General features: G+C 42.5%; 1 protein-coding gene across 1 annotated transcript in view; it reads left to right on the forward strand.

Annotated features, from left to right (window-relative positions):
• kiaa1549la (KIAA1549-like a) overlaps window positions 1-25198 on the forward strand; it is a gene marked incomplete at its 5' end in the record, with an annotated part of 89633 nt that overhangs the window by 39627 nt on the left and 24808 nt on the right. Inside the window, 9 exons of the mRNA XM_079163585.1 lie at window positions 1063-1285; window positions 3606-3739; window positions 4547-4715; window positions 10594-10653; window positions 11431-11591; window positions 14120-14291; window positions 16651-16811; window positions 18984-19019; window positions 24608-24801. Of these exons, the coding sequence (XP_079019711.1) occupies window positions 1063-1285; window positions 3606-3739; window positions 4547-4715; window positions 10594-10653; window positions 11431-11591; window positions 14120-14291; window positions 16651-16811; window positions 18984-19019; window positions 24608-24801 (1310 nt within the window). The remainder of the gene's footprint in view (window positions 1-1062; window positions 1286-3605; window positions 3740-4546; window positions 4716-10593; window positions 10654-11430; window positions 11592-14119; window positions 14292-16650; window positions 16812-18983; window positions 19020-24607; window positions 24802-25198) is intronic.

Here is a 25198-nt window from a genome sequence, read left to right on the forward strand (position 1 = left end):
TCATACCACAATTTATTTTTTATTTAATTTTTTGTGAACTGTATATTTCTAAGCAGGGTCTATTACAGGAAGCAGGTTTACTCCTTTCTCCGGATAACTCTGCAGATCAATGCCAACCTGGATCACGTGCTAGTTATGCACGTTTTTGTTTAGTTTCTCACTTTTATAATGTCATCTCTTTGCCTTGTTTATATTATTATTGCTTTCATTGCTTCTGTTTCTAACATGTAAAGTGCATTTGAGTACTTTTCAAAGCGCTATACAAATAACATGTATTATTATTATTATTATTATATAGGCTTATAATAATAAACATTTTGATTACAGGATCATTCACTGTTTATACACATGCGCAAATAACTCCCAGGCAGGTTAATAAAATATGTATGATTACATGCTGTGTTATTAAACATTCAGTGACCAGTTATGGATCCTGCATAGGATGAGTTATAGTTGTTAACAAAGACATAAATAAACACAGGGAGGGAGAGGAGAGGAGAGGGAAAGAGGGATGAGGAGAGGGCCACAGTAAGAACGTGGACGGAGGTGGAGGGTAGAGGCAGGTGGGCGGTGGATGCTTCTAGAAATACGAGACAGAAATGTCTGTCCGTGTTTTTCCAGGACACAGTTAGTCAGATTTATCCCTGTTGGAGGCTCAAGCTAAACTATGCCCTTGAGGCAGATAAAAAAAAAAAGAGAAAAAGGGATTATAAATACCCGTAGTGCGGTGCATTTGTGTTCTAAACCCATAGCGAGTACAACATGTATTTAAATAGGGACGCACCCCATCACCTCTTCCCCTGTATAGTCTTGTTTCACCTGGTAGCACTGATTTCTCTTCTGATACGGTTTCGTCTTCTTTGCTTTGAAATAAGAACAAGAATCCTCCAGACGTACTAGCCTCACCATGTTTTTAGAATACATGTACACAGTCTCTCTTGAAATACAGATGTAAACGAAGTAAAAAAAGAAAAAAAAAAGAAAAGCTACAACTTGAATTTTCCCTTCTCTCTCTCTCTCTCTCTCTCTCTCTCTCTCTCTCTCTGTGTGTGTGTGTCACAGGTGGAACACGACGACTGCAGCCCCCACAACGTGACGTTGGGTTACTACGTGACCAGCGGCAAGACTGTCTACGTTTCCTCCCGGGTGGTCGAGGCGCTGCACGTTTACGGTTTCGACAAGCTGCTGTCGGACATCAGGCAGCACGCCCCGTTGGTCAAGGCGGTCCTGGTTCCCGTGGCGGCCTGGGCCCCTGCTCCAAGCATCCACCTGCAGCTAAAAACAGGTGATGGGACCTGATGGAAAACTCGGAATAGCAGTGATTAGAGATGTGCAGGGAGGAAGGGGAGGAGGAGGAGGAGGAGGAGGATGGAGAGAATACGAGCAGAAGGAGAGCAGGGAGATAGAAAACGCAGTGAGAGTACAGGGAGGGAGACACAAGGGAAGAGTGGAGCAGAGACACAATTACAAAATTCTGATTACATGTCTGCTCTCCTTTACTCTTCTCTGATACCCTAAATCCCATACAAACTCCCATGATTGCAGAGCAAAGGCAAATTGGTCCATTCATTTAGTCAGCCTCTTAAGCCTCTTAAAACACACACACACACACACACACACACACACACACACACACACACACACACACACACACATCTAAATCGAGCCTTGCGAGAACATGGGTAGGGAAATCAGTGCAATTAACACATTGCTATTTCCAAGATACAGGCGCAGATTGGAAAACCATTACTTCTCTGAACTAGAATTATTTTTTTTTTAAATCATACTGGTGTTGATTCAGCTTGTCTCACAGAATTTGATAGACTTTGCAGTGGTGTTACTGATTGAATTAAAGCCACTACGTGTTTTTATTTTTCAATTCCTTTCGTTTTAAGCAGCACTAATATCTTTATATTAACAATGGGTTTAATCACAGCGCAGTACATGCAATGTAAAAGCGGTCGTTCTGGTTAACTCTCACCGCTCATCGACCTTGTTTCCAGCAGCATCATGTAGCTGCTTTTCATGAAACAACTCTGATAAACCCACTGTGCACTACCTGCGCGGCACCAACGCAACACAACACAAAGTTAGCAGTTAGCTGGTCGACCTAGAGCGGCAATTAGCAGCCAAACAGATATTTATTTTCGCAGGATTTGGTGGAGACCAAAACCGAGCTAACAGGTGAGTGAATATTGGACTTATGTTTGACAATGGGGACGGAAACGCGACATGTGTTGCTCTGTGTCTCCTGGATGTGAATAGGCAGCTGTTTGCTTACACTTTTGCCATATTAAGTTTTAAGTGATTGTACATCCCTGTTGCCGAAAGAACTATGATAAATTAAAATTAAAATAATACTGCTTCAAATTGTTCTCATTACGGACATTTTTTCAGCGGAAAAACTAAATAGCTAATTAGGTCTTTTGGGATTTTACCGCATACGTCATTGTTGGAAATGATCCTCAACACAGAAGCTTTAATCACCAACGGTAAACAACACATATCGACGTTTTCAGTGATACCAACTGAACTATGATAAACGGCCAAGTTGCATATTTCATCGCTTTTATAGCGTGATGCATACTGCAGTAAAGACGATCCCCATGCTCGTGTGCAGCTGTGTATAAAGTCGGGACTTTACCATAAATACACAGCATATGCCAATTCACCATCCACAGCCCAATTTGCATAAGATTATCAACTGGGTCAACGCTGTTTGTGCCCGCAATGTGTCGCAGGCTATGAGACGAGGGAAGGGTGCAGAGTCTTTTTGCCTTTCTTCGGAGACGTGTAGCCTGCGCTCATAAGAGCCGCAACGTTTGAATTTAGGTCAGAATATTGTTCCACCTCTTCCTCTTAGAGTTTATTTAAGAAATGTACAAAAGTCGATAAAGACAGAGTGCAGGGAGAGAATGGAGGGTGACTGCAGTCAGAGGACAGAGACACCATTAATAACATCCGCCATGATCTGCTGATGGGCTCACCATTGTTTACCCCGTACCCCTTCAGTGCCCAACTGCGTGACGCTGACAGGCAACTACTCTCTTTAGTTGTTCTCATTCGAGATAGTGGAGATAATCCTCTCTTTCTGTCTCGCTGCTTCGGTTTACCGGTCACACAGGAAACGTCTATCTAGAGCAACACTTTCATTAATACCAAAAACACAGCTTCCAGATACGGCTTGGAGGTTGTTTCGTTGCTACGGATGCATTTGTGTTAAACCGCGCTGAACTGTAAATAATAAAGGATATAATACGTACTGTAGCCTCTTGTAAATTCTGTCAAAGTATATCGCCATCAAATCAAGCATTTGTTTACACTTTACATTGCTCACTTATACTTCTGTACATTACTCAATGTATGAAAGTATGTGGAGTATAAAAGAAATGCGATTTATATTGTAGAGGTATAAACAACATTAAATGAATGTTTTGAGATTTGAGATTTTCAAATGGCATCAATTATGTACTAATTTGTAGGGAGTAATTTGTTTTCTTTCATTCCCTAATTGTTTGTGTGCTGTTATTATTCACAGATTCACAAATTAAATTCCATTTCAATATCAATTAAACATAACCCCCCCCCCCCCCCCCCCCCTGCAGTGTTGAGGTTCGTCGGCCCAACAGACAACATCTACTCCTGCAGCTTCGTCCAGATGTTGGAGCAGCGGCTGGAAAACGCCTTTGACGAGGCTCAGGACAAAGTGCTGGAGACCTACAACAGGCTCACCGTGGAGGTACGCCGTCGGGTTCATGGAGGCTGTTTTTGAGTTCGGAAATGCAGACAGCCACGTGTGTCATGTTCACTTGTGGCCTGCTAATAAAGCTCTATGTCAAAATTCGGAACGCTTACAACAATACAGCTACTTACTGCAAATAAATAAAACCCCGATCATCTCTCTGTTATCAGGCAATGAAAGGTCACACTAGTCAGAAAGTATTGGTAGCAATATGGACTTAAAGGATGGAGTGACTGCAGCGGCATAATGCAGGTTTATTTCCAGAGCTACAATCACAAGTCATTCTCCTCCAGTGCCGTCTCATGTTTTAAACCCTTTCAGTTACTTTCCGTCCCTTTGTTTCCAGCTCCTTTCTCTCTGATCGTCAAGTTGCTCTCATGACTGCAGGATATACATGCACACACCGTCACAATCATAAAGTGGGTCTGGGCAAGCGGAGGCTGATATAGGCGCCATTCATAATTAATCCTCTGAAATATTAACACTCATGGAGAAATGCGATGGGAGGTCCTCGTATCTCGTATCGACATCCGCTTTACTAGGGTGACTCTGTCACATTGTTTTCAGAGCAACGTGCAGGTCTTATTACAGAAAGAAAGAAAAAAGCCATTGTTCATTGAAGGTTTTCGTACTGTGTCCGGAGCGCCGTTATGCATTCTTTATGGGGCAACTTAGATGTTTGGTATGATACCATTAGATTCTTCTGTATGAATGTTTTAATTATAAATGTGCAACCTGTTTATGGGCTTGCCATAAATAAAGAATTGAATAATCATTTCAAAAAAATGACGTGTTTATCCTCAGATCCAGAGCGTGTCCCAGGAGCCGGGCTCTCCGTCCGTCTCACTGGTGTATGTGGTGAAGAACCAGGACGCCATTCTCAACGGGACGATCTCCAGCGGGCTCCTCAACCAGCTGACCGCAGAGCTGGTGGGATACTTTCTGTTCTACCCACCCATGGTCATCGCTGAGCGTAAGTGAAATTACGATGCACCCTATGGTCCTAAGGTGGAGAGCTAGAGAGCGAACCGAACGTGTTCAGTGTTTCCTCATGAAACATTCACAACTCCTAGTTGTGAATATTTTAAATCCTGTTATGTCTACATCCATAGTTGACAGCTTACGGCATTTCTAAGTTTCTTTGTATGTTTCTGCAACAACTGTTGATCAGTGAAATGGAGTAAAACAGAAGTAATGTGCATCATGTCTCCCGCTTACTATTTGTGTGCGATACAAACAAAAATGGGCACCCACTCATAAAACCATTGCTCCATAGCACAACACATGGTCAAAAGATTTGGAAACACTCCGATAAATGCCCTGTGAATTGAGATTTGTTTGGAACTATATTCTACCAAAGTTACTGTCCCTTCTAAGTCCAGGAAAAGTTGGACGAGTGAAACAAACAAAGGGATTCACCCAGGAGGCCGCTGTTTGAGTCCCGAGTGAAACCAAATCAACGTCGTTGACAAATTTACCGCCTTCATTTTGTTACATAACTTGCATACTTAAGTAACGCCAGTCATGCCGCAAGCGTAGCTACCTTATTTTAGGCGACAAACGCACTCATTACAAAAAGTAGTTTTGTTTTGTAAGTGAACCTGAAAATAAGTAAACCTAGATCTGAAGTTTATTCTGAAAAGAGTCGATGAGTATGCATGTAACAAACGGGAACAATGGGTTTCCTGTGAACGAGGACGTTTATTTTGAAAAGACACAAGTGGAAACTGACGCTAGAGGGAAACCTAGCGCGTCATCGTTTAAAGGGTAGCGCCACTGAACTCACTAAAAACATCCCATTTACTTCCATTATATTGGTGGGAGATATAAATCTCAGAAATTGATACCTCCACACCTGAGCAAAACAAACAACAGAACTGCACTGATAAAATTAGCTTTTTTAAATTTTAGTGAATTGACCCTTTAAAGCTTGGACCTCCAATTCACTTGATAGCAGATTAGTATGGATAATACCAGTGAACGTACTTTTGTTGTATTTAATTCTATGTTAAATCCAAACAGGACAGTGAAAGGTCACAAATACTATAATATGCAAATTAGCAAGCGAGTGATGTTTTGAGCCGCCAGCAGCTAAATGAGTTGGCAGCGCTGCTCGGGAACATTTCATCCTCTCCTCCCTCATCGCTCGTTTCTGAGCAGTCACGGCGGCAAAGAGTCGCTCTGCTCTTATGGCTGCACGGAGAGACTTGGCCAGCATTGTTTAACCTCCGCAATTAATGGTGCATGGCCAACAAATTAAGGTTCAGTCAGAGTGCTTGATACTCATTTGCTTGATGTACCTCCAAGCCATCTTCTCAGAGGCACTGCCGGGCAATTACGATGCCGCTGTAATTATTCACAGAGGGCTGTAAGAGAAAATGAAAATGAGTCATTTATCTGCGGACGAGGCACGTGGCTCTGACAGTTACAATGTGTAGGACGCATAACCAGTTTGTAATGTTTAGCTAAATGCTGCAGTAGCACGTCGTCTCTTTGAGTCGATGCAAAGTGCCGGATTCTATCAGAAACAACAATAGGTCACTTCACGACAATTGGTGTTGGCGTTCCACGGCTGTGACATCATGTTGTCTCACACGCCGCAAAGATCCTCCCTCCATTGAAGCTAGTGTTCATTTATTGTTGAAAGGTGACTCTTTAGACATAAACATTTTGGTTATCCTCTAATTGTACTACTGCTTCTTTCACCTTTTGCATTATAATTTTATTCTATAATTTAAAGGCCCCACTAACAGACTTGACCGTGCTGATGTACATCTTTTTTAACCACTAAATGTGCCAAGGAAGTGTTAACGGGGCCATATTTGTTCATAACTAGCTTCAGCGTTCCCCTCAAGCTGTGAAGGTTGACTTAAAAAAAAACACAAAAAAAAATGTGCCCACATCCCTGTACAGAGCTTAAAACATTCAGAGCTTTATTTTGTTCTTGAAAAGGCTCCCAAGACAGACTGGAGGTACGTAGGATGGAGGACCGCCAGCAATGAAGGATTACATTATTGACACAAAGATATTTTTTAGCTGAAGAGGGGACCTGAACCCGACCGGGGCGAGTCTGCCCCGTCATAAGGCCACTGCTGCAGTTTGTTTTCTAACCATAGAGCTTGCTCAGAGCTACTGAGAACCATTGAGTCCGCCGCAGAGCAATGCATGATTCATGACTTAGCGTATGTTTGACCGGGGGAGAATTCAAGATTACTCTATATTGTGTAAAGTAAAGAAGGATGTCAGAATATATTATGGCCTCCAGACGGAATAGAATGAGCTCAGATTTCAACCCTCTCTCCTACAAAATACATTAATATTCTACTAATTTGTTTTCCCCACACATATGTAGGAGGAAGAATGGTTGTAAAAATGGATTAACTTCACTGTAATCCATTTGCTGCATAAATGTTGACGGTGCAAGGCAGTTGGTTGTGGTGCAAAGAACTGGACTTTGACACTGAAGACTGGGATTCACATCATGCGAGCGCTTGTTTAAAGCAGCTCTCGTCATTTGTTCATCATCAACCTTGTTTATAGCAGTAGCAGTTTTTTTTTTTTAGCAAACCCTAATATAGCCACTGTATGCATCCTGCCCAGAACCAAGCCAGATATTTACCTCAGGAGCTGGTGGAGACCAAGAACTAGATAAAAAGTTAGTTGATGTTTGTGAAATGAAGTAATCAGGTTGACATCATAAAAGATATTTGATAATGCACATTCGGTGCACATGCATAACATTTTTAGGAAATTCTCCCGAATACTTTATATTGGAAAAATGTTGATGTGTTGAGCAATTAGTTCAATTAGTAAAGAAAAGAATTCCTGTCTCAAGCATGGGTCCGCTTTAAAGACACATAGCAGTACACACAGGCACTGTGGTAATTGTCCAATTACCCAAAGACGTCACAAACACAAGTGACCGACTACAGACCCCACAGACGAGCCACACGAGCTCATTTCGTCTTCCACTCCAGCCTCCGATGCCATCTGTGAGATTTTAAAAGGGCAAACAGCTGTACGGCTCCTATCATCGGAATCGTGCCGCAGGCAATCTGTTGTCCACGTCCCCCCGAATGAGCTAATTTTATCCCAGCGAGATTAGATTAGTATCTATTTGTGTCTACTCTCAGCACCCAACGGGCTAAAACATCACACGGTCACATCCAAACCCACTTGGCATCACCACGGAAACCCTGTCTGTTCTCTTTAAGAAGCATTTATTCATTCTTTTTTTGTACTAAAGGTGAAACAATGAGGAACTGATTACAGAATCGTATAAGACATAACAGGGAATAGTCTGACTGGATATTGATCTTCACTATTTACATGCAGAGGACTCGATGTCTACTGCATGTAACCATTTCACTGGAGAGCACTCTGTGCCGAACTTAGCTAGAGACTCAATCACGATCTCTACTAGAGAATAAAACGGTACCGGTGCAGCCCTCTTACCCACCTCCCATCCAACAATAGAGCAAAAGGTGCAAACATTTTTGGAGCCTTTAAAAGAAAAAAGGAAATATTTTTGTGTGACTTTTTTTATTTTAAGATTGGCATCGTCCATAACAACGAATTAGCTTGGCGCTTAGTGCCACATACGGGTCAGGGAATTCAGGAAGTAGGCCTACTGAAATGGCGCCCATTCATTATTGGTTTGTTGACAGCAAGACAAATAACACCAGCCTCATACTTTTCCTTTTCCTTATTATTAGATTTGATCTAATCCTTCCCCCACCGCTGCAGCGTCAATGAAATGAATGTGCTGGATTTTGTCGCCACGTTGAGCTGATTCTCCAAAGGCCACTGAATGCGTCTGAACCCTGACACCTCAGCGCCGTTTGCATTAAGTGTTTATGTGAGCTCGGTGTCGGAGGAGAGCTCGGTGAATGTAAATGTGCTCGAGCACGGAGGGCAATCAGGGAAGGCTTGAGCAGAAGCACTCCAGCAGCTATACCGCCGCTGCGCCGCCATTGACTCGGGCCGAAAACACAACTCTGGGCAGACAGCCAGCTCGAAGGAGTTAGGCGGAGGACAGATGGTGAACCAGGCAGATGGGCAATAAGGAGAGAGAGAGAGAGAGAGAGAGAGAGAGAGAGAGAGAGAGAGAGAGAGAGAGAGAGAGAGAAAGAGAGGTTGAAGGATGAGTAGGACACAGAGAGAGGCCGACGGATGAGGGGGGGATGATGGGTGGATAAAGGCGGAAGGAGACAGTCGGCCGGACGGAAAGGAAACAGGCGTTTTTTTGGGAAAGGAATAGGCTGACAGGTAAACAGGTAGAGAGTGAGGCAGGTGCAGAGGCACGCAGGCGGAGAGAAAGGGTGATAGCCGGCGTAGATGGATAGGGGAAGTAGACAGTGAGAGGTAAGAAAGCGGAGGTCACAATGCAACCTGACAAGAAGTGTTTCATCCTATTAAATCATCCGTGCCAAAGGGCCAATGATAAACGCAGATCTGTCACTGCGGCACACAAACGCATTTACACGGCTTCGATGGATCCCAAAAAAACTTTTAATGAACAAATCGTGATAAATAATAAATATTTATAAATAAACAAATATCAAATAATGTCTTAGCTAGACTCAGATATATTCAAATACTCAAATTAAAAGTATATTTAGCACATTATTATGGTTTCCTTTCAAAATATTCATGTGGATGCCATAAAATAAAAAATGACAGTTCTTGCTCTTTGCAAATGAGAATAAAGTAAAGACTAATATATTTGTATCTGTCACATCCTGGATGTCTCAACAAAACAGGAACTACTACCTGAAGAACTTATTTTTCAAACTGCATTTAAATAGTTAAATATCATTCATATGGAAACTCAATAGTATTAGTGCTGTTTGTCCTTAAAAAAACCTTCCCTATGATTAAACATATTTTTCACTGCCGAGTCCCAGTCCACTCTGAACCTCGTTCACAGCCTACATGAGTCTTTTGTTTTAGCTATAAAACTCTTTACTGCCTTTGTTTATCATCTGTGAAATAAATACATCTAAAGGCACACAGTCAAAGTTAAATGTGTGTGTCCTGGTAATATAAAATCCTACGGCAGCAGAGGAGGTGGTAACCAGGCTCTGGTAAACAGGTGTAGCTGGCTGAGAGCGAGAGCATTGGGACGAGAAGAGACGAGTCGAGCTGTCCTCCGTTTCCATCACCCTTCTCTGTGTCCATCACAGTTCGTTCTGTCTTTTTAAGACAATAATCTCTTTATTAAAGTCTACAGCCTGTCGTTCCGTTATCCTGCATTGTTCCGACATTTAGGGGGCAGCCCTAATACACACAAACCTGTCAACCTGTCATAATCTGGCATTGTAAAGAATGTTTGTGCCTTCGTATTTTGATTAAAACAAGATTGAATGACTTTGCTTAAAGCTACTGGGAAGAACTTTTAACTGGTTATGAAACTCTCAATTTAATACTGATGCCTCTTTATGACCTTCATAAGTAAACGAGACCCTCAGCGAGAAGATTGACTATTTCCATCCAGTTATTCTTAATGCTTGTCGTCGGATTCCGTACGATATCAGGCGAAAACGTGCAGATTCACTAGAAACATGTGCTTTGCTGGGTCTCGCTCGAGGAAAGGGAGGCACGCGAGAACCAGGACCGGGACTGATCGGGGCAGACTGTCACACCCTGCTGCAGTCAAATGAAAGGGTTTTCTAAAGACGCACTACCGCTTTCGTCCACAGGGACCGCCAAAGTCAACACCAATGAAAGTTGCTCGTAATTGCTTTAAATGCTTTTATTTTAAATAATTGTGGACAATATTATGTTTTCTAAAATCTGCAAAAAACGCTAACTTTCTCCCTCTCTCCCTCTCTCCCTCTCTCCCTCTCCAGCCCTTGAATACCATAATCTTAACACGTCGATGGTGACCAAAAACTATTGGGTGATAACAGGTAAATGGCTCTTGCACACACACGCACACACACACAAAAGTGCTACTGGGTGATCAGCGGTAATCAAGAGCCGCATTGATCGGACAAAACAGCAGTTAGCCCTGGCGCCCGTTGTTGTGCAATTCAGCAGAACAGTATTGGCTCTCTCATTTTACTCCCCTGTCCTAACAAATTCCCCCCCCTCTCCCCCCCCTCTTGCGCTCTCTGTGCCCAGAGACTCTATAGCTGTTCTGTTCCTGGGAAAACCTATTGATGTATAATTCACTGCTTCCTGACTGGGGCAGAGGGAGAGATCACTTCACATCACATCACGGCCGGGTGTGAATGATGCTGAAGTGTGTGTGTGTGTGTGTGCGTGTGTGTGTGTGTGTGTGTGTTTGTGAAGTCCGTCCACTGCTCCATCTCACTTATAGCCCCTAGTAAGAGATGCGCAAAGGAGCAAGATTGATGCGAGCACCTGTGTGTGTGTGTGTGTGTGTGTGTGTGTGTGTGTTTGTGTGTGTCGCTGCAGCTGTAATAGACGTTTCTGGGCAGCTTTTAAATGGAAGGGAAAATCATCTAGTCCTCTCTAATATTCGACTCATCTCCTGTCTTTTGTTTATCTCTCCCCCCTGTCCTCCCTTCTTCTCCTTAATATCAATGCCTCCCTTTGACATTATCTCCACACTCTCCTCGTCTCCTCCTTTTACCTATTTTCTCTGTCCCTCTCTCTTCCTCTGTTCCCTTTCCCCTCCTCTGTCCCTTCACTCCGTCTCCCTCTCTCACCTCTCCTCACAGTGATCCAAGATGTGGAGAGCTCCTCACTGGAGGCCAACTACCAGAGCTTTGCCAGTCTGATGGAGCAGCGGCTGGCTGAGCTCTTCCTGGTAGCCGGCAGGCAGGGCCCTCGCACGGCACGACCTCGGCGGGCCACCACCGTGGGCAGCTACACCGTACAGGTAAATGGGAGTGAGGTTCTTGTGCGTCATTGTGTGCCTTAGTGGCGGAGACGGGATTGCGTTTGTACATTTCTCTGCTTTAAAATAAGTAGTTTGCGCCTTTCCAAGTGACCACATCTTTGTCAGCTTTGCAGTTGGTTATAAGCTAATTCAATCACATTTTTGACTTGATGATGGCGCTTGATGAAAAGTCAGGAGATTACCAAAATCATGAGGATTTGTCTTCTGTGAACCAAGTACAGAGGTATTCAATCAGAATTTAAAGAGGTTCTGTTTTGAAAATGTCAGCAGAGGTACGAACCTCTTCATTTCTACATTGCATACTAATAGCCTTCCCATACGTTTATCAAATAAAGTCAACAACGTACATTCCCATTTCATTTCAACATTATTTAACTCAAACTTGTATGGCGCTTGTATGGGAAACAAATAGATAAATAATTACAATGAATAAAATGAGTCCTAGCACAATGAACTTAAGGCCTACATTTCAAGTAAAAGAAAATAAGAATACAATCTAAATAAAATAAATAAAAAGTTCCTCTTTTAGAAAAAGTGCAAACAGAGGTTTTGAGCTGCCCTTTCTCTTTTTTTTAATATATTGGCATTTCTTTCTTCTTCTTTTTTTAGAAATGGGCCATTAGTTTAAATCATGGCTTGAACAAAGAAAAGTGCCGTTGTCATGCACATGTGCAGGTGCTCATTGGTGAGCCTAGAATCCATAGCCTGGACTATCGAAAATAAAACAATGCTCGGTCTCATTCATTTATCAGAAATTGGCTACAGGTTTGGATTGAACCGTCACTCCCTCGGGGTCCGAACCGCGATCCGTCAATTGGTGATGCCTGATCTAGTAGATGTGGAAATTTCATTGGATGACTATAAGAACTATGACCTGCTGGTGCTAGATTGTAAGTCATATGAACAGCAGGTCAGTAGGATTCTTCCACTGAGGACCCTACATGTCTACATGAAATGTCATGGCAATCCATCCAATATGTATCAAGATGTTTCAGTCTTCAACAAAAATGGTTCACATACAGTCAGTGCCATCAATAGAACACTGCTGGCGGTTGTGTACAGTGAGGATAATCATTAGTTGGATTCAACACGACCATTGGCTTGACAGCTCCACATTCAGCACCCTGGACAGCACCGTTTCCTGCGCAGGGAAAGTTTTGAATTTAAATTTTGATTATTTTCTCCACCAAGGAGGTTTGTTTGTCTTTGTCAGATGAACATGCATTCTTTTTCATTAATAGAGGCAGCCTTGGTGGAGGTCTGCACTTTCCAAGTGCCCTTCTAGTTATATTGGTGATTGCATGCTAAAGAGTTGTCCGAAACATAACATAGGAAGAGAATTAGAGCCGAAACGAATGATTGATCAACAGATAAGTCATTTTGAATTTTTCTTTACTCTGATGGTTTTAATTCCAGTTTGGTCATCTTATGTTTTAGTAAACTGAATATCGGTGAGTTTTGGACTGTTGGTCGAACAAAACAATCAATTTAATGTCATCAGGTTGGACTTTATGAGTTGTCATGTACATGTTTCACCAGACTTAACAATTAATCAATTTATTAAGAAAATATTCCACAGATGAATGGATAAAGGATATAATTATTGCTTGTAGCCGTATAGTAAATTTGATAATTACTTGCATAGAAAAAGGCTGCCCATAACATGTCAGTGTCTTTGAAATCTGTCCCTGCTTTAAATAGGCAAATAATTAATGATGATGAGACAAAAAGTTTTTTTTAATACATGCTAAACATATCTTAAGTCTCCTGCAAGTAGATTTTCATCGTTTATTAAATAAAACCATTGGCAGCCAATGGACACCATGAAAACTGTTCTAAGAGAGTATGGTCACTTAAAAATAAGCCAATATTGGCATTAGATTGGGTTAATACTGAGGGCTGAAGATTAGGGATTTGTGTGTATGTTATTATTGTTATTATTTCCCTCCCAGTGTTCCATATTGAGCAAATTAAGACAACGATTGACTCTTCCCGGGCTTTATGCCTCACACACCCTCGAGCCTTCATGGGAAGTCACAGATGACCAGTTTTATTGCTGCAGAAATGAAGGGGAGGGGGGAGGGAATCATCCAGCCATTTAATATCACACATCCTTTCTTTTTATGACAAAATCAAATTACCAGACTTGATTAAACCGTGTTCATCAAAATTTAAAAAAAACTGTTTGATGTATGATGAAAGGAAATTGAGACTTCAAGTGACTCAGTTATTCTCGAGTGTCTTCCCCAAGTGCAGTTATCTCACAGCAAATGGTTCGTCATGATCAAAGCAGCCGAGACGATTCACAATTTTGATTGGGCCACTGTAGATATGGAAGTGATTCTTTTGTCTGTTGGTGTTGATGAGATAAAGGATTGTGTGCCATCAGTATGGCTATAGATGAAATGTTGCACATGGAACAAGATGGAGTATGCCTGAGACGCTCTTTGTTTACAAAATGCCATTATCAGCTTGAGATATTGGACACTTAGCTTGTCCTCTTCCAGATGGTGAGCATGCGCCGGCTGCCTGGTCCCAAGAACCCGGCAGAGATGACCTACTACACCCAGCTGAACGGGGCACCCATCACTGGATCCACCGCTGCCAAGACCCTCAGCAGTCTGGACTCCCAGACCATGGCTCTGACACTGGGATACTTTGTGCAAGTGCAGGCCGAACGTAAGATTGTTATCTTGTTATCTTGCTGTACAGTTGTGCGTGGAACATAGCTAAGCTAACTAGCTAGCTAGCAAGCCAAGGTAACGGCCAATGTTGGTCACGTACAATGTGCAAACAGTACATCAAGCAAACTTTGACGATCGATTGAAAAATCATTGAAAAATCATAAAAATTGAAAAAAGCTAAATTCTCGCAGTTGACTACCGTACATATTTTTTCCAAAATAAAGTCTCATGGGGGATGAGTAAAGGGACTTTGCCTCTCTATACACTAATGGAAACATAGTTATGGATATGATATTTCATTTCTGCCAATAAATCGCACTAAATCCCGCACACTGAACCTTGAAGTAAATGGATAACACTTCTATTAGCGGTGGATATTTTCTCTGAGAGGTGCAGTCTCGGTTGAGAAATTCTTCGTAGCAACCCCCTGTAAACTTGCAAACGGTTGTTTTAAAACTTTGGTTTGTGTGCAGATTCGAAAAAACAAGTCACCTGTTAATTTGGAGGATTTTTCTTTTTGCCTCAGACGGAGCTGGTTCCCCCTGGTTCTAGTGTTTATGCCATTTCCATATTTCCGTACAGATATGTGAGAGGTGTCAATCTTCTCATTCTGTTAAAAAAAGCATACAAGCATATTTCCCCAAATGTTGTACTAGTCCTTTAAATCCAAGTCTTATTTGTATCAATTATTCATCATGTTTTTAAAATAAATGCATGGTTTATTGACATTGAAATTCAATATCAAAATATGCACATATGTTCTATTCCCATTTGTTCATGTACTTGCTGATTTATTCCAGCTATAGAAATAATAGGCTTAAAAATAGGACTCTCCTCTGTTTTCCTTTGCATATTTACACACAGATTTACACCGATTTTCATTTGCATGTAGCCATTATGGAAATGGCTCCATACATATTTTAGATGCAACTCACAGAACACACTTCTCATTCAGCAGCCATTGTGGAGACGCCACATTGCCGGACATCTTAAGGATTTATCTGTTGAATTCAAGTGTAGCAGCCCGGGCTTACCGTGACATTGCGTAGGTTTTTGTTTTTCCATACATTTCCACAATGCCCTACAGTGTGCCCCCAATCAAGCTTCAGAATATCGATACAAATTCAAACTCGCATTCAGAAAATTGTAGTTGTGTAGACTTAGCTGCTGATGAGGACAAAGCCTTCCCTCTCACCGTTTCTCCCTTAGACTTCCCCAGAATCTAAAATTAAGAAACTGGAGAGGTACCAACAACAAGCCTTTCCAGCTCCTCTTAACAGTGCTCAGGCCGGGAACCGAACACAATGTTCTTGTAAAATTCATTTAGTATGCCTTAACCGGCTCAGTGGAAACAAACTGCATTAGTCCTTCAAATGAAAACACATCTCTTTGGCAAGCTGTGTTTAGCAAGGGGAGATCAAAGAAAGATGATTTAAAAAAGATATTCAAGCCAAAAACAAGCCCGTTTTTTAAGTTGTAGTTTTAAGCTTATTTCTGGATGTAGATTTCAAGTCTACGAATTTGTTTTCTTTTATAACATTTCTGTCTATATTATACAATGTTGGTGCCGGTTAAATCTTAGAACATTTGAGATTTTGGGTAAATAAGCTAATTTGCTTTCTTGCTGAGAGTTTGATGAGAAGATTGATACCACTCTCATGTCTGTGCGCTAAATATGAAGCTACAGCCAGAAGATGGTTAGCCTAGCTTAGCATAAGGGAACAGGGGAAACTGTTGGCCTTGTTAAAAACCCCACCTCCCAGCACACAAACAAACTAAAGTATGGAGATGATGATTGCTTTTTATGCTATTTTACAAATTTATATCCATCAGGAAAATAACACAATATTATGAAATGTAATTATACAAATGTAATTTTTGATGGACCTTGTTCCTAATGGACAAGTAATGCAGGTGCATCTTCACTAAACCGAGCACTGTCCTTCACTGCCATTGATGTGGAAATAGACTTCCAAGTGCTATTGTTATTTATTGATGCCGTTTCTTTCGCTTACCATTTTTCTCGGAGCTTAGTAACCATCAATAACACACATAAATGAGTTTGCAGTATTTTTTCAGCCCATCAGCTCCTTCTTCCTCTGTATTTCCACAGATGTTTGGTGGGAACTGTAAATCTAACATAGGATAGGATTTATAAAAACGAAGAGGATATATTTCCCCCCCTCATCCCCAGAGGAAATGACGCCCTTGATTGTAGTGAACAGTGTTTATTTCTGCTTGTCTTTTCATTGCAAAGTGTGTGCTTTGTCATCACTGGAGGGTCATTTAGCGGATTCACCGCTCAGGAATGATGCACAATCAAATACTGAGGAATGATATTTGTGTGTTTGTAGCCGTGGTAAAGACGCCACCCAGCAACCTGTGGATCATGGCCGTACTGACGCCTCTCTTCCTGTTGATGGTGGTGATCATCATGGTGTCCTTCATTCTGTGCAAGAGGAACAGGGTCATCTTCAAAACTGGCGCCTTCAGGAACTTCAAAACGCGCTCCAAGGTAAGACCGTCAAATTCAGTCGTCCAACTGTATCCCTTTCTCCTGCTCTTGTTTACTGCCTTATGTATCCCTTTTCCGTCTTCTTGTTCTTCTTTCTATTGTCTTCTATTATTAATAATAATCAGTTGTGTCCTCCCCAAGTCTCACCCCAAAATGTTCAGACAGCACTGCTTCACCTTAACTTTTCCCAGAAGCCAATTCCGCAGTGATACTTCAATGAAGATTACATAACGTCTGAATGAGCGACACGTCAGACAGCAAAGCGATTGTGTTAAGTTGTTTCTCCGGGTCAGAAAAATATAATCCAATCTGTGCGGGGCCGGCTCATTTGTTCTTTTGCTGCCCAATAGCCCGTGGTCACCGCTAATCATGCATGCTTTGAAGGCTAATCGGCCGAGGGAACAAGATGGACAGGGCTCAGTGTAGTGGAAGTGAACCTTAGGGTGAGTTGGCCCTTTTTGCGACAGCAGCGTTCGCTCGACATCAACTCATTTGAGTTTGAATAAGAATCAATCATTTCAAATGAGCGTGTGTGGAATAGATTGCCACCAGCTGGTTGGATCGGATCGGGTCACGGTGCGGCACATGGCGCAGAACAACAGCTGCTTATGTCAGTGAAGTGTTAAACAAGCGATAAGATTGCCAACCTCATTTTGTTCTGAAGAGGCTCTTGACGTGACTCGGTTGTAATCAGAATTCCATAATCCTGAAGTATGTTTGACATTTGATATCATGATTAGACTGCCGCTCCGGCAAGATTAAACCATCTTTTGACCGAGATCTGGTTGGTCAGACTTTCAATACCCAGCAAAGGAATTTTCTCAATGTTATGATTAAACCAACACGCGTAGTATTGCTGTCTCCAGATCAAAGAAGACTTAAAAGCTCTGACTGTCAATAACATTTTTCCTAATCTTCTGAGCACTAATAGAAAAAACTTGTATCTCCACAAATATCTGAACAGTGTTTCTGATGCTCCTGACGGAGCAAGCAATTACGCCTTTGTAGCCTGAAATCAAAGTGTACCCATAATGCAGTGCTGTTCTGTGTAAACGAATAAACAGAACATGCAACAACTGCTTAACCAGATTATCAAAACTATTTTATTTTGAGATAAAACCTGTTAACTTTGTGCTCGAACAATCACAGTCTGTATGATGCGGTAAGTTGAACTAGGAAGTCGGTTTGTAAACTGTGGGGAGAGATTCAACTGTTAGCATGTTTACTGACGGCCGACCACTAATGGCTTGCTAGTAGATAAGCTAGTAAGGCTAACGAACGTAGCCTGCTGAAGAGATGGCCGTTTCCATGTGACCCTTGGTCCATCGGAACTCTTCCATACACTTTGATGGCTACACTTTGTAGTTTGTGCAAAATACTTTGGCCTGTCTGAGGGTTGATGATAAGACTGGTGATATTGTACCTATTGTCACCAAATCCCGTGGAAAGACCAATATTCACACTGTTGCAATGGGCGACATCCTCCCTTATTCCAGTGCCATGAACATGTAAACTTCAGTTTATTTTGAAACAATCCCCAAAACACCGTCCTGCTGCCATAAATGCTACTAGAGCACCAAATGTGTGCTAATACGCGGATGATAATAGTTCCCCAGCAAATGCACATTTTAGTCTAGTTTGAGTAATGTTTGCTAAAACCTACATCGCCCAGCTGTTTTAAGAAATCACAACCTCATACAGGGGGGAAAAATGAAACTATGATTGTGACCTGTTTTTAAGGATTTACCACTTCAGTAGGAACCAAGGAGTTCTGAATAGGTCTGATTGCCAGAAACAGAGTAGGGAGGTCAAAAGATTTTTTTGCAACAAACCAGCAGGTCGCCTGTTTTGGTCTATTCATAGGATTTGTTTACAATGATGAAAAACCAGAAAAACATTTGCCTTATCCTTTAAAACCTGATCGTCTGACTGCTCATGTTTCTTGCTCAGTCGCACAGGTTTTTTTTAGCAATGTCAAAAAATCTTCCCAGATACCAGCAGTTTATTTGATTATAACAATGTTATTAACACAGATAGGGGTCATGACCAAGCTATGAAAACTAAACGCATCTTATCGTATCCTATCTTATCATCTCTCATTGTACTCTATTCTATGCTGTAATTATCTTAACCCCTGCATGACCTTGACCTTCCAACTCTCTCCCTGTTTAGACCTCATATCGAAGGGAGGGCAGTTACCACCACCAGGTATTCACTAGACCCTGGTTGGGTGGATTACTGAACTAACTATTGAATGCAGTATTGAATGACCGACTGTGTTGATCGACTAGTGCCTTGTGGGCTGCTTATTTCTGTATGTGCTGCCTGTTGTTGTTGTTGCTGGGTAAACTTGTGCATGTGGCTACTGTGCTGTGGTCATGACTTATTCCTCCATCCTCACTGGCTGTAGGAGATCAATAGGAGCAGAGAGGAGGGGGCGGTGAGGAAAGGTGTAAAAAAAACAGAACTAAAATAATAGTGGTGTAAAATTCACAAGCACGTCCCTCAAGATTTAAACTGTTTTGGTTCGAGTCGATTGGCTGAATTAACAAGGAGGGACAAGCTCGTAAAAACAGGCAAATGAGCTGAAATCTGCCGTCCAGAAGAAGCCATTTTTTAACCGGGGGCTCGTAAACATGAATAGCGGGAAGGAAGGATTAAAACCTGCGAACCAGACCAATCTATTTTTATTTGTGTAGCAGCCATAAAAAGTGACTCAAGCTTGTGTCATCGGCCTAGACTGCCTATCTGCCAGCTCCTTTCCCTTTCAAGCCGGCCGTTTCATCCTCTCAGATGAAGCCTCTCTCATCCCACGTCGGCTCAGCAGGAAACCAACACGGACCCCCAACCCAGTTCTTTTTTTGATATATGAGGTTCTCCACTGAGTTATGTGCCTCACCCAGAGCAATGGCCACAGAGAAGGGATGAAAAAAATAAATAGCTAAAACGCTTTGAATTACAAAGAGCCATGGTTACTGTTGCTGTGGTGGGGCATGTCAGCGGATCTGCGGGTTATTTCGGTCCAGCCTCTCCCGTCTTTATCCCTCGAGAGGCAAAGTGAGGTGAATTATCGGATGGAGTGATGGATGGGAAGGCAGGACATGTTTTGTAACAGAGCGGGTGTCAAAAGCACAGCAGGGTGTAAAACACCCCAAATACATGTTGTCCCCGCTTTACTGTGTCTCCTTATACTACATTATTATATCAACATTTACATTTCCCAGCTCTAAGGTCTTGTTTGCCTTCACGACCCTTTGTAAACATTTAACATTATGCCGTGTTTTGCGAGAGAGCGCATCAAATATTAAAGAGTCCTGAAATATTAGATTTCCTAAGTGGTGCCGTGAGGCTGCAATCACTGTTCTTATCCACAGCGGTATTTACCCTCCTCCAATCCCAAGCATGAGAAAGTGAGATCAATATTTCACACAGGGATTTCAGTTGGGAAGAGCTTATGTGGCAAGCTGGAGTTAAACACTTCTAGTTTCCTGATTAAAGCACAGGTTAAAACATTGTCTTGCTTTAAAATAAGACCAAACGTGTGCATTGAAAGACTTACTGCTCGCTGTAATGGGTCCCGCTGTCCATGCTGGCCGTGTTTTGGGCTTTTGTAGACGATAAACACTCTGATATGTGGCAGGAGTTGAAGTGATAGTCTACCCAAACTGGGGATGTTGCGATAACGTGGTCAGCATCTTAGACCGCTCAGCACCCAGGAAAAGCACAGGGATCCCTTTCTGAAGGGGCTTCCAGTCTAAGAGCCAAAATCCGCTTCTTCAAAAGTTCATGTCCCTCTTTCTGTGTCGCTCGTTAGTGTTGAGCTGAGCTCCAGGGGAGGGATTAGTAAAACAAGGGAATTTCATACTTTAAAGACTGTAATGTTGGAAGATACCCACCTGATTTACTTCCTTTGGCTTTAGTGCTTTGTTTTGTGGATTTTGACCGCATTCTCTTACTCAACATGCTCCCAGGAAATCATAAAATTGGTAACAGGTGTAAAACAAACCCTAACTTTTGTGGTCCGAAGTGGGAGGTGAAACAGACTTGAAGTGGGAGGTGAAACAGACTTGCAACTTTTAATTAAACAGAGATTTTCAGCCTGGCGTTGGAATACGTCACCCCAAAAATGATAATTTGTATATCGGTTACTCGTCATGAATTTGTAAAGAAAACATTGTTTTTCTCGCATGCCTCTGCGGCAGACAAGGTTTTTTGGGGGGGTGCATATGCTTGGGAAGTACTGAGTGCACTAATATTATTATGCTGAGTAAACGGATGTTTTCATGTAGTTTGCTGTTTGTAAAGCGCCATCCATTTACTTCAATTCATCAAGACTTTTCTCCATTTAATCTATCATTGTGTCGTTTTAACTTTTACTGTAAAGCTTGAACAGAAAGTGATCATTGAGCATCCCCCCCCCAAAAGAAACATGATACAACAATCAGTCGATGATTGCAAACTTGACCAATCAGATTTTGTATTATGTAAATTTGTAGTCAGGGACATTTACACTTGACTGAGATCTGATCACAATGCATTGAAGCCTGGTGTGACTGCAGTCAATATGACATGAATACTTACCAGAACCCTAAGCAAAAATAGGAGACTCCATTAAATTGATCTACTGTGTGTATTTGTGTGTCTTTATTCATGCGTGTGATCTGCTCCCAGCCCACTCTCACTATCAGTCACCCTGCAGGACAAGCTAAAGCTGCTGCTGATCGATACTATGGTTTATATTAGGTCTGCATGTGTGTTTAAGCATTAAAGAGTGATTCTGCAGTGAGCGCGGCTGACCTCATCACTCTGCACGTCCGCTGCGCAGTCGGAAACATTCTTCAAAATGGCATTTTGCTCCCTCTGTGGCTCCTTGTTTATGCGTGAGAGCCTCAGATAGCCGGCTTCCGTGAGGGAGTACAATAGAGGGCGGAATCAGCGAAAGCAGAGGCAATCCATTTTTCATTTGTAAGCTGTTCAATGGAAGTACGATGCAGTGGCTGCCATTTGAAGGCCTCGAGGTGTTTTTGCAGTTTGCTGCATCATGCCCCACACCGGCCCCAGGAGGAGTTTATCAAACCAGTGCAGTTCACCCTGCTCTGTGTCTTTTTTCACTTCTTTAATGTACCCACTCTTTTTTTTTTTTGGCACGCAGCTCTGTGTGCCACTATTCGCCCTGCTCGAGCTGAATCTAAATCAATATGGCTGCGGGGGGGAGTAGAGCATATCTTGTCCATCTGCTGTACCTCATCAAGCTGCTGTTGGCTGTTGCTCTGAGTTAAAATTAGACAAGAGGAGAAGCTTCTGTTTGACAGAGCGGGCGGGGAAAATAAGTGTGGATAATTTGGTGGTGCAGCCGGGTCGTGCACACGGTCACTCCACATGACATCTTTCAGTAAAAGACACGGTTGGACTCTTCTCTCTCGCTCTGTTTTCCTCTGTCGCTGGTCTGAACGGAAGTGGAAGAAAACCGCCATCCATCCCTGACAGACTGATCAGAGGCAAAGCCGAAGTCTTCATTAAATCTCATTCACACAAGATGAAAGATGGCCATTTGTTAAGTCAACACGTTGTCAGTGGACGGTGGAACTCGAGGAAGAAGAGGCTGAGACAAATAGGAAAGAGTGAGACGAGAGAAAAGAACAGACAGAAAGAGAAAAGACCTTGAGCCAGTGCAGTAACATACGTGTGGCGCAATGTCAGGCGCACTCTTCAAGGTTACCTGTCGACCCTGTCATTTCTGAGAATCCATACTGACGTCCCCTTTCATGACGTCCATTACCCACCAGCCACTGAATGGCGCGTCTCTTCCCGTCAACGTGCAGTGTGTGCATCAGGTCGTCACTCTTAGTTCAACGGCCCCCGATGCTACGTCTAATGTTTGCTCCTCATAAATCCATACAGAAAATGCATATCGGGTGGAGGGAGCGGCACACTTAATGCACCGCCCGCCTCTCCTGCCTCTCCTGCTGCCCTTTGTTCGCTCGTCACAAACACGCAAGCAGCTAAGCTCCCCCTCAACCTATGAACAGCACGAGGCCGCAGGCAAATGAACGTTTGCGCTCTCCATGCATCTTTCACACGATAGAGTCAAAACTGTCAACATACATCACTTCAGCGGGTAAAAGGTGCATGCACTACCACACACGATCCATACATAATGCCATGGTGCGTGCTCTCTCTCTCTCTCCCTATATCTCTCTTAATGTCAATGTGTGTGTGTGTGTGTGTGTGTGCGTTCCATACTAGCATGTATCAATTTCCTGACAGCCTCGTGTGTTTGAGCTAGCTGATGGCACAGCGGTGTGTATGACTGATGAATTATTAACAGCGCCGTCAGCCGGATGCCAACGCTGCCTAACCTCACATGCACTCAGAATTTAGCATGCATCATCAAATGCATTAGGCGTCCCATTTTCGGGGGCCGCTAAAAATAGAAAAGAGAAGGCAAAAAAAAAGAAATCTGGGTTTCGGCTGATTAGTTGTGTAACTTAAATGGGGCCTTTATTCCCCCCCCCCCTCCTCTCGTACTCTACTCCGTAATGCGAAAGGCATTAAGCAATACAAAGAATGTGTGCAGGCCTGGGAGGCTTTAGCAAAACACATAATCGGCTGCCTCTCTCTCTCTTTGTCTCTCTATGCCCAAACCCCTGACTTCAAAGGTGCTGTTAAGCTTTATTATTTATTTTTTTATCCAACTTTTTCATTATGCCAGCCGTGGTGCTCGGAGAGTGATAAAAACTAGTTTTCGTGGAGGGAGGTTCATTCAATTACCTTTATCTGAAATGGAGGCAACGCTTATCTCTGAGGTTTTGACTTTATTATTCAGGAGACTAAGTCCTGTTAGCTGTAAGCAGCTCTGTCATCCGTTCAGCTGTCCAGCTCTTTGCTGTCGATCAGATCGCAGTTACAACAGACTTAATCCATTTGTTGCTTTTTTTCCGTTTGTTGCTGTATTGAAAAGGAGTTCATTTTACTCCACACAGCAGGTTACATCATGCTACAACCACAACTGCATTACTGACGCATTGCTGCTCCGTATTTCTAAGGCTGCATTTTATGTTGTAAAATGGGATGAAGCAAATTTGGCACCATTTATTTGGTGAAACTGAATGGGAATTGGATGTTTCTGTTCTGCTGCAGCAAATCGCATGTCCCAAAGGCAGAAATTCATTTTATTACATTTCTTTCTTTTTGATGGTGCCCTCTATCTCTGCCAAGCAGACCGAAAACTTATTTTCACAAAGCAGTTTCTCAACTAATTCTCGGGAAATAACACTCACACTATGTGCATCATGTGTGCTCTGACTGTTGAATTTATCTAGCGACTCCAGACCATTTTGATACTCTGACCAACATTAGCTATAGTTTGCTATACATGCACTGTGGTGTGTGCTAGATTTGTTGTGGCTGCTTTATCACCCATTATTGTGGCGTATACATTACATTGACAGTACTTCCAGTACTTTCATAGCATTTATCGGGCTGTGCTGTGTAGTAAAGATGGAAAGCTGCACTGTGGAACTGTATCTTGTGTTGCTGTCTTTGCATGTGCTTCATTTCCTTAAAACCCGCTGCTTGTTTTTATGCATCGAGCGGCTTTTGGTCCATCAATCCAACAGGCAAACTGAAAACAAAAGCACATTTTATAAACACAAGAAATACACAGTTTAAAAAAAAGTATGCTCCACAATCCAGCTCCTGCATGGATTGATCTCCACGCTGCAGTAGCTGGGACCTTGTAAAACTCAAGTGGTTTTTCTGACTCCTGGTGTGTGATATCCTCTTCCCCCTGCCAGCCCGTCCAGGGCTTTGACTACGCCAAGAAGCACATGGGTCGAACCGGCGACGACGCAGTCTCCGTTACCAAGGAGACGCTGGTGCTGGGGCTGCCCGTAAGAGACGCTCCGCTGTCGCTGTCGTTAGATAAGAAGGTCCACCAGGACGGGACCGCCAGCAAGAGGCCTCCATCTGCTGACATACACAAAGGAGGGTAAGACGGTTCCTGGCTGCCTAGATGTGTTCTGATCTGTCTGTTTTGGATCTGTTTAGTAGTTTATAGTCGTGTAGTACAGTAGAACACAATTTGCTATTTGGCTGCTCTTCACATAACCGACGCATAACATAGCAACTTTACTATCCATTTCGGACACTTTAAGAACCTTCCCACAGCAGACAAGGTGTTATTTGTGGATCAATTCACTTAGAAACCCTCTACACATAATATTATTATTATTAGTAGTCCTGGTAGAGGCCGAGCTATAGGAATGAGTGAACGTTTTCATTTTTGGAGGGAATTGTTTGGCATTAAATGAGTAAAGTTTAAAGCAGCATTTCATTTTTCATCACACATTTGAAATATAACATCCTTGTTGTGGCTAATCGTAGAC

This window comes from Pholis gunnellus (genome assembly GCF_910591455.1).
Source record: "Pholis gunnellus genome assembly, chromosome: 7".
NCBI classification, from domain to species: domain Eukaryota; kingdom Metazoa; phylum Chordata; class Actinopteri; order Perciformes; family Pholidae; genus Pholis; species Pholis gunnellus.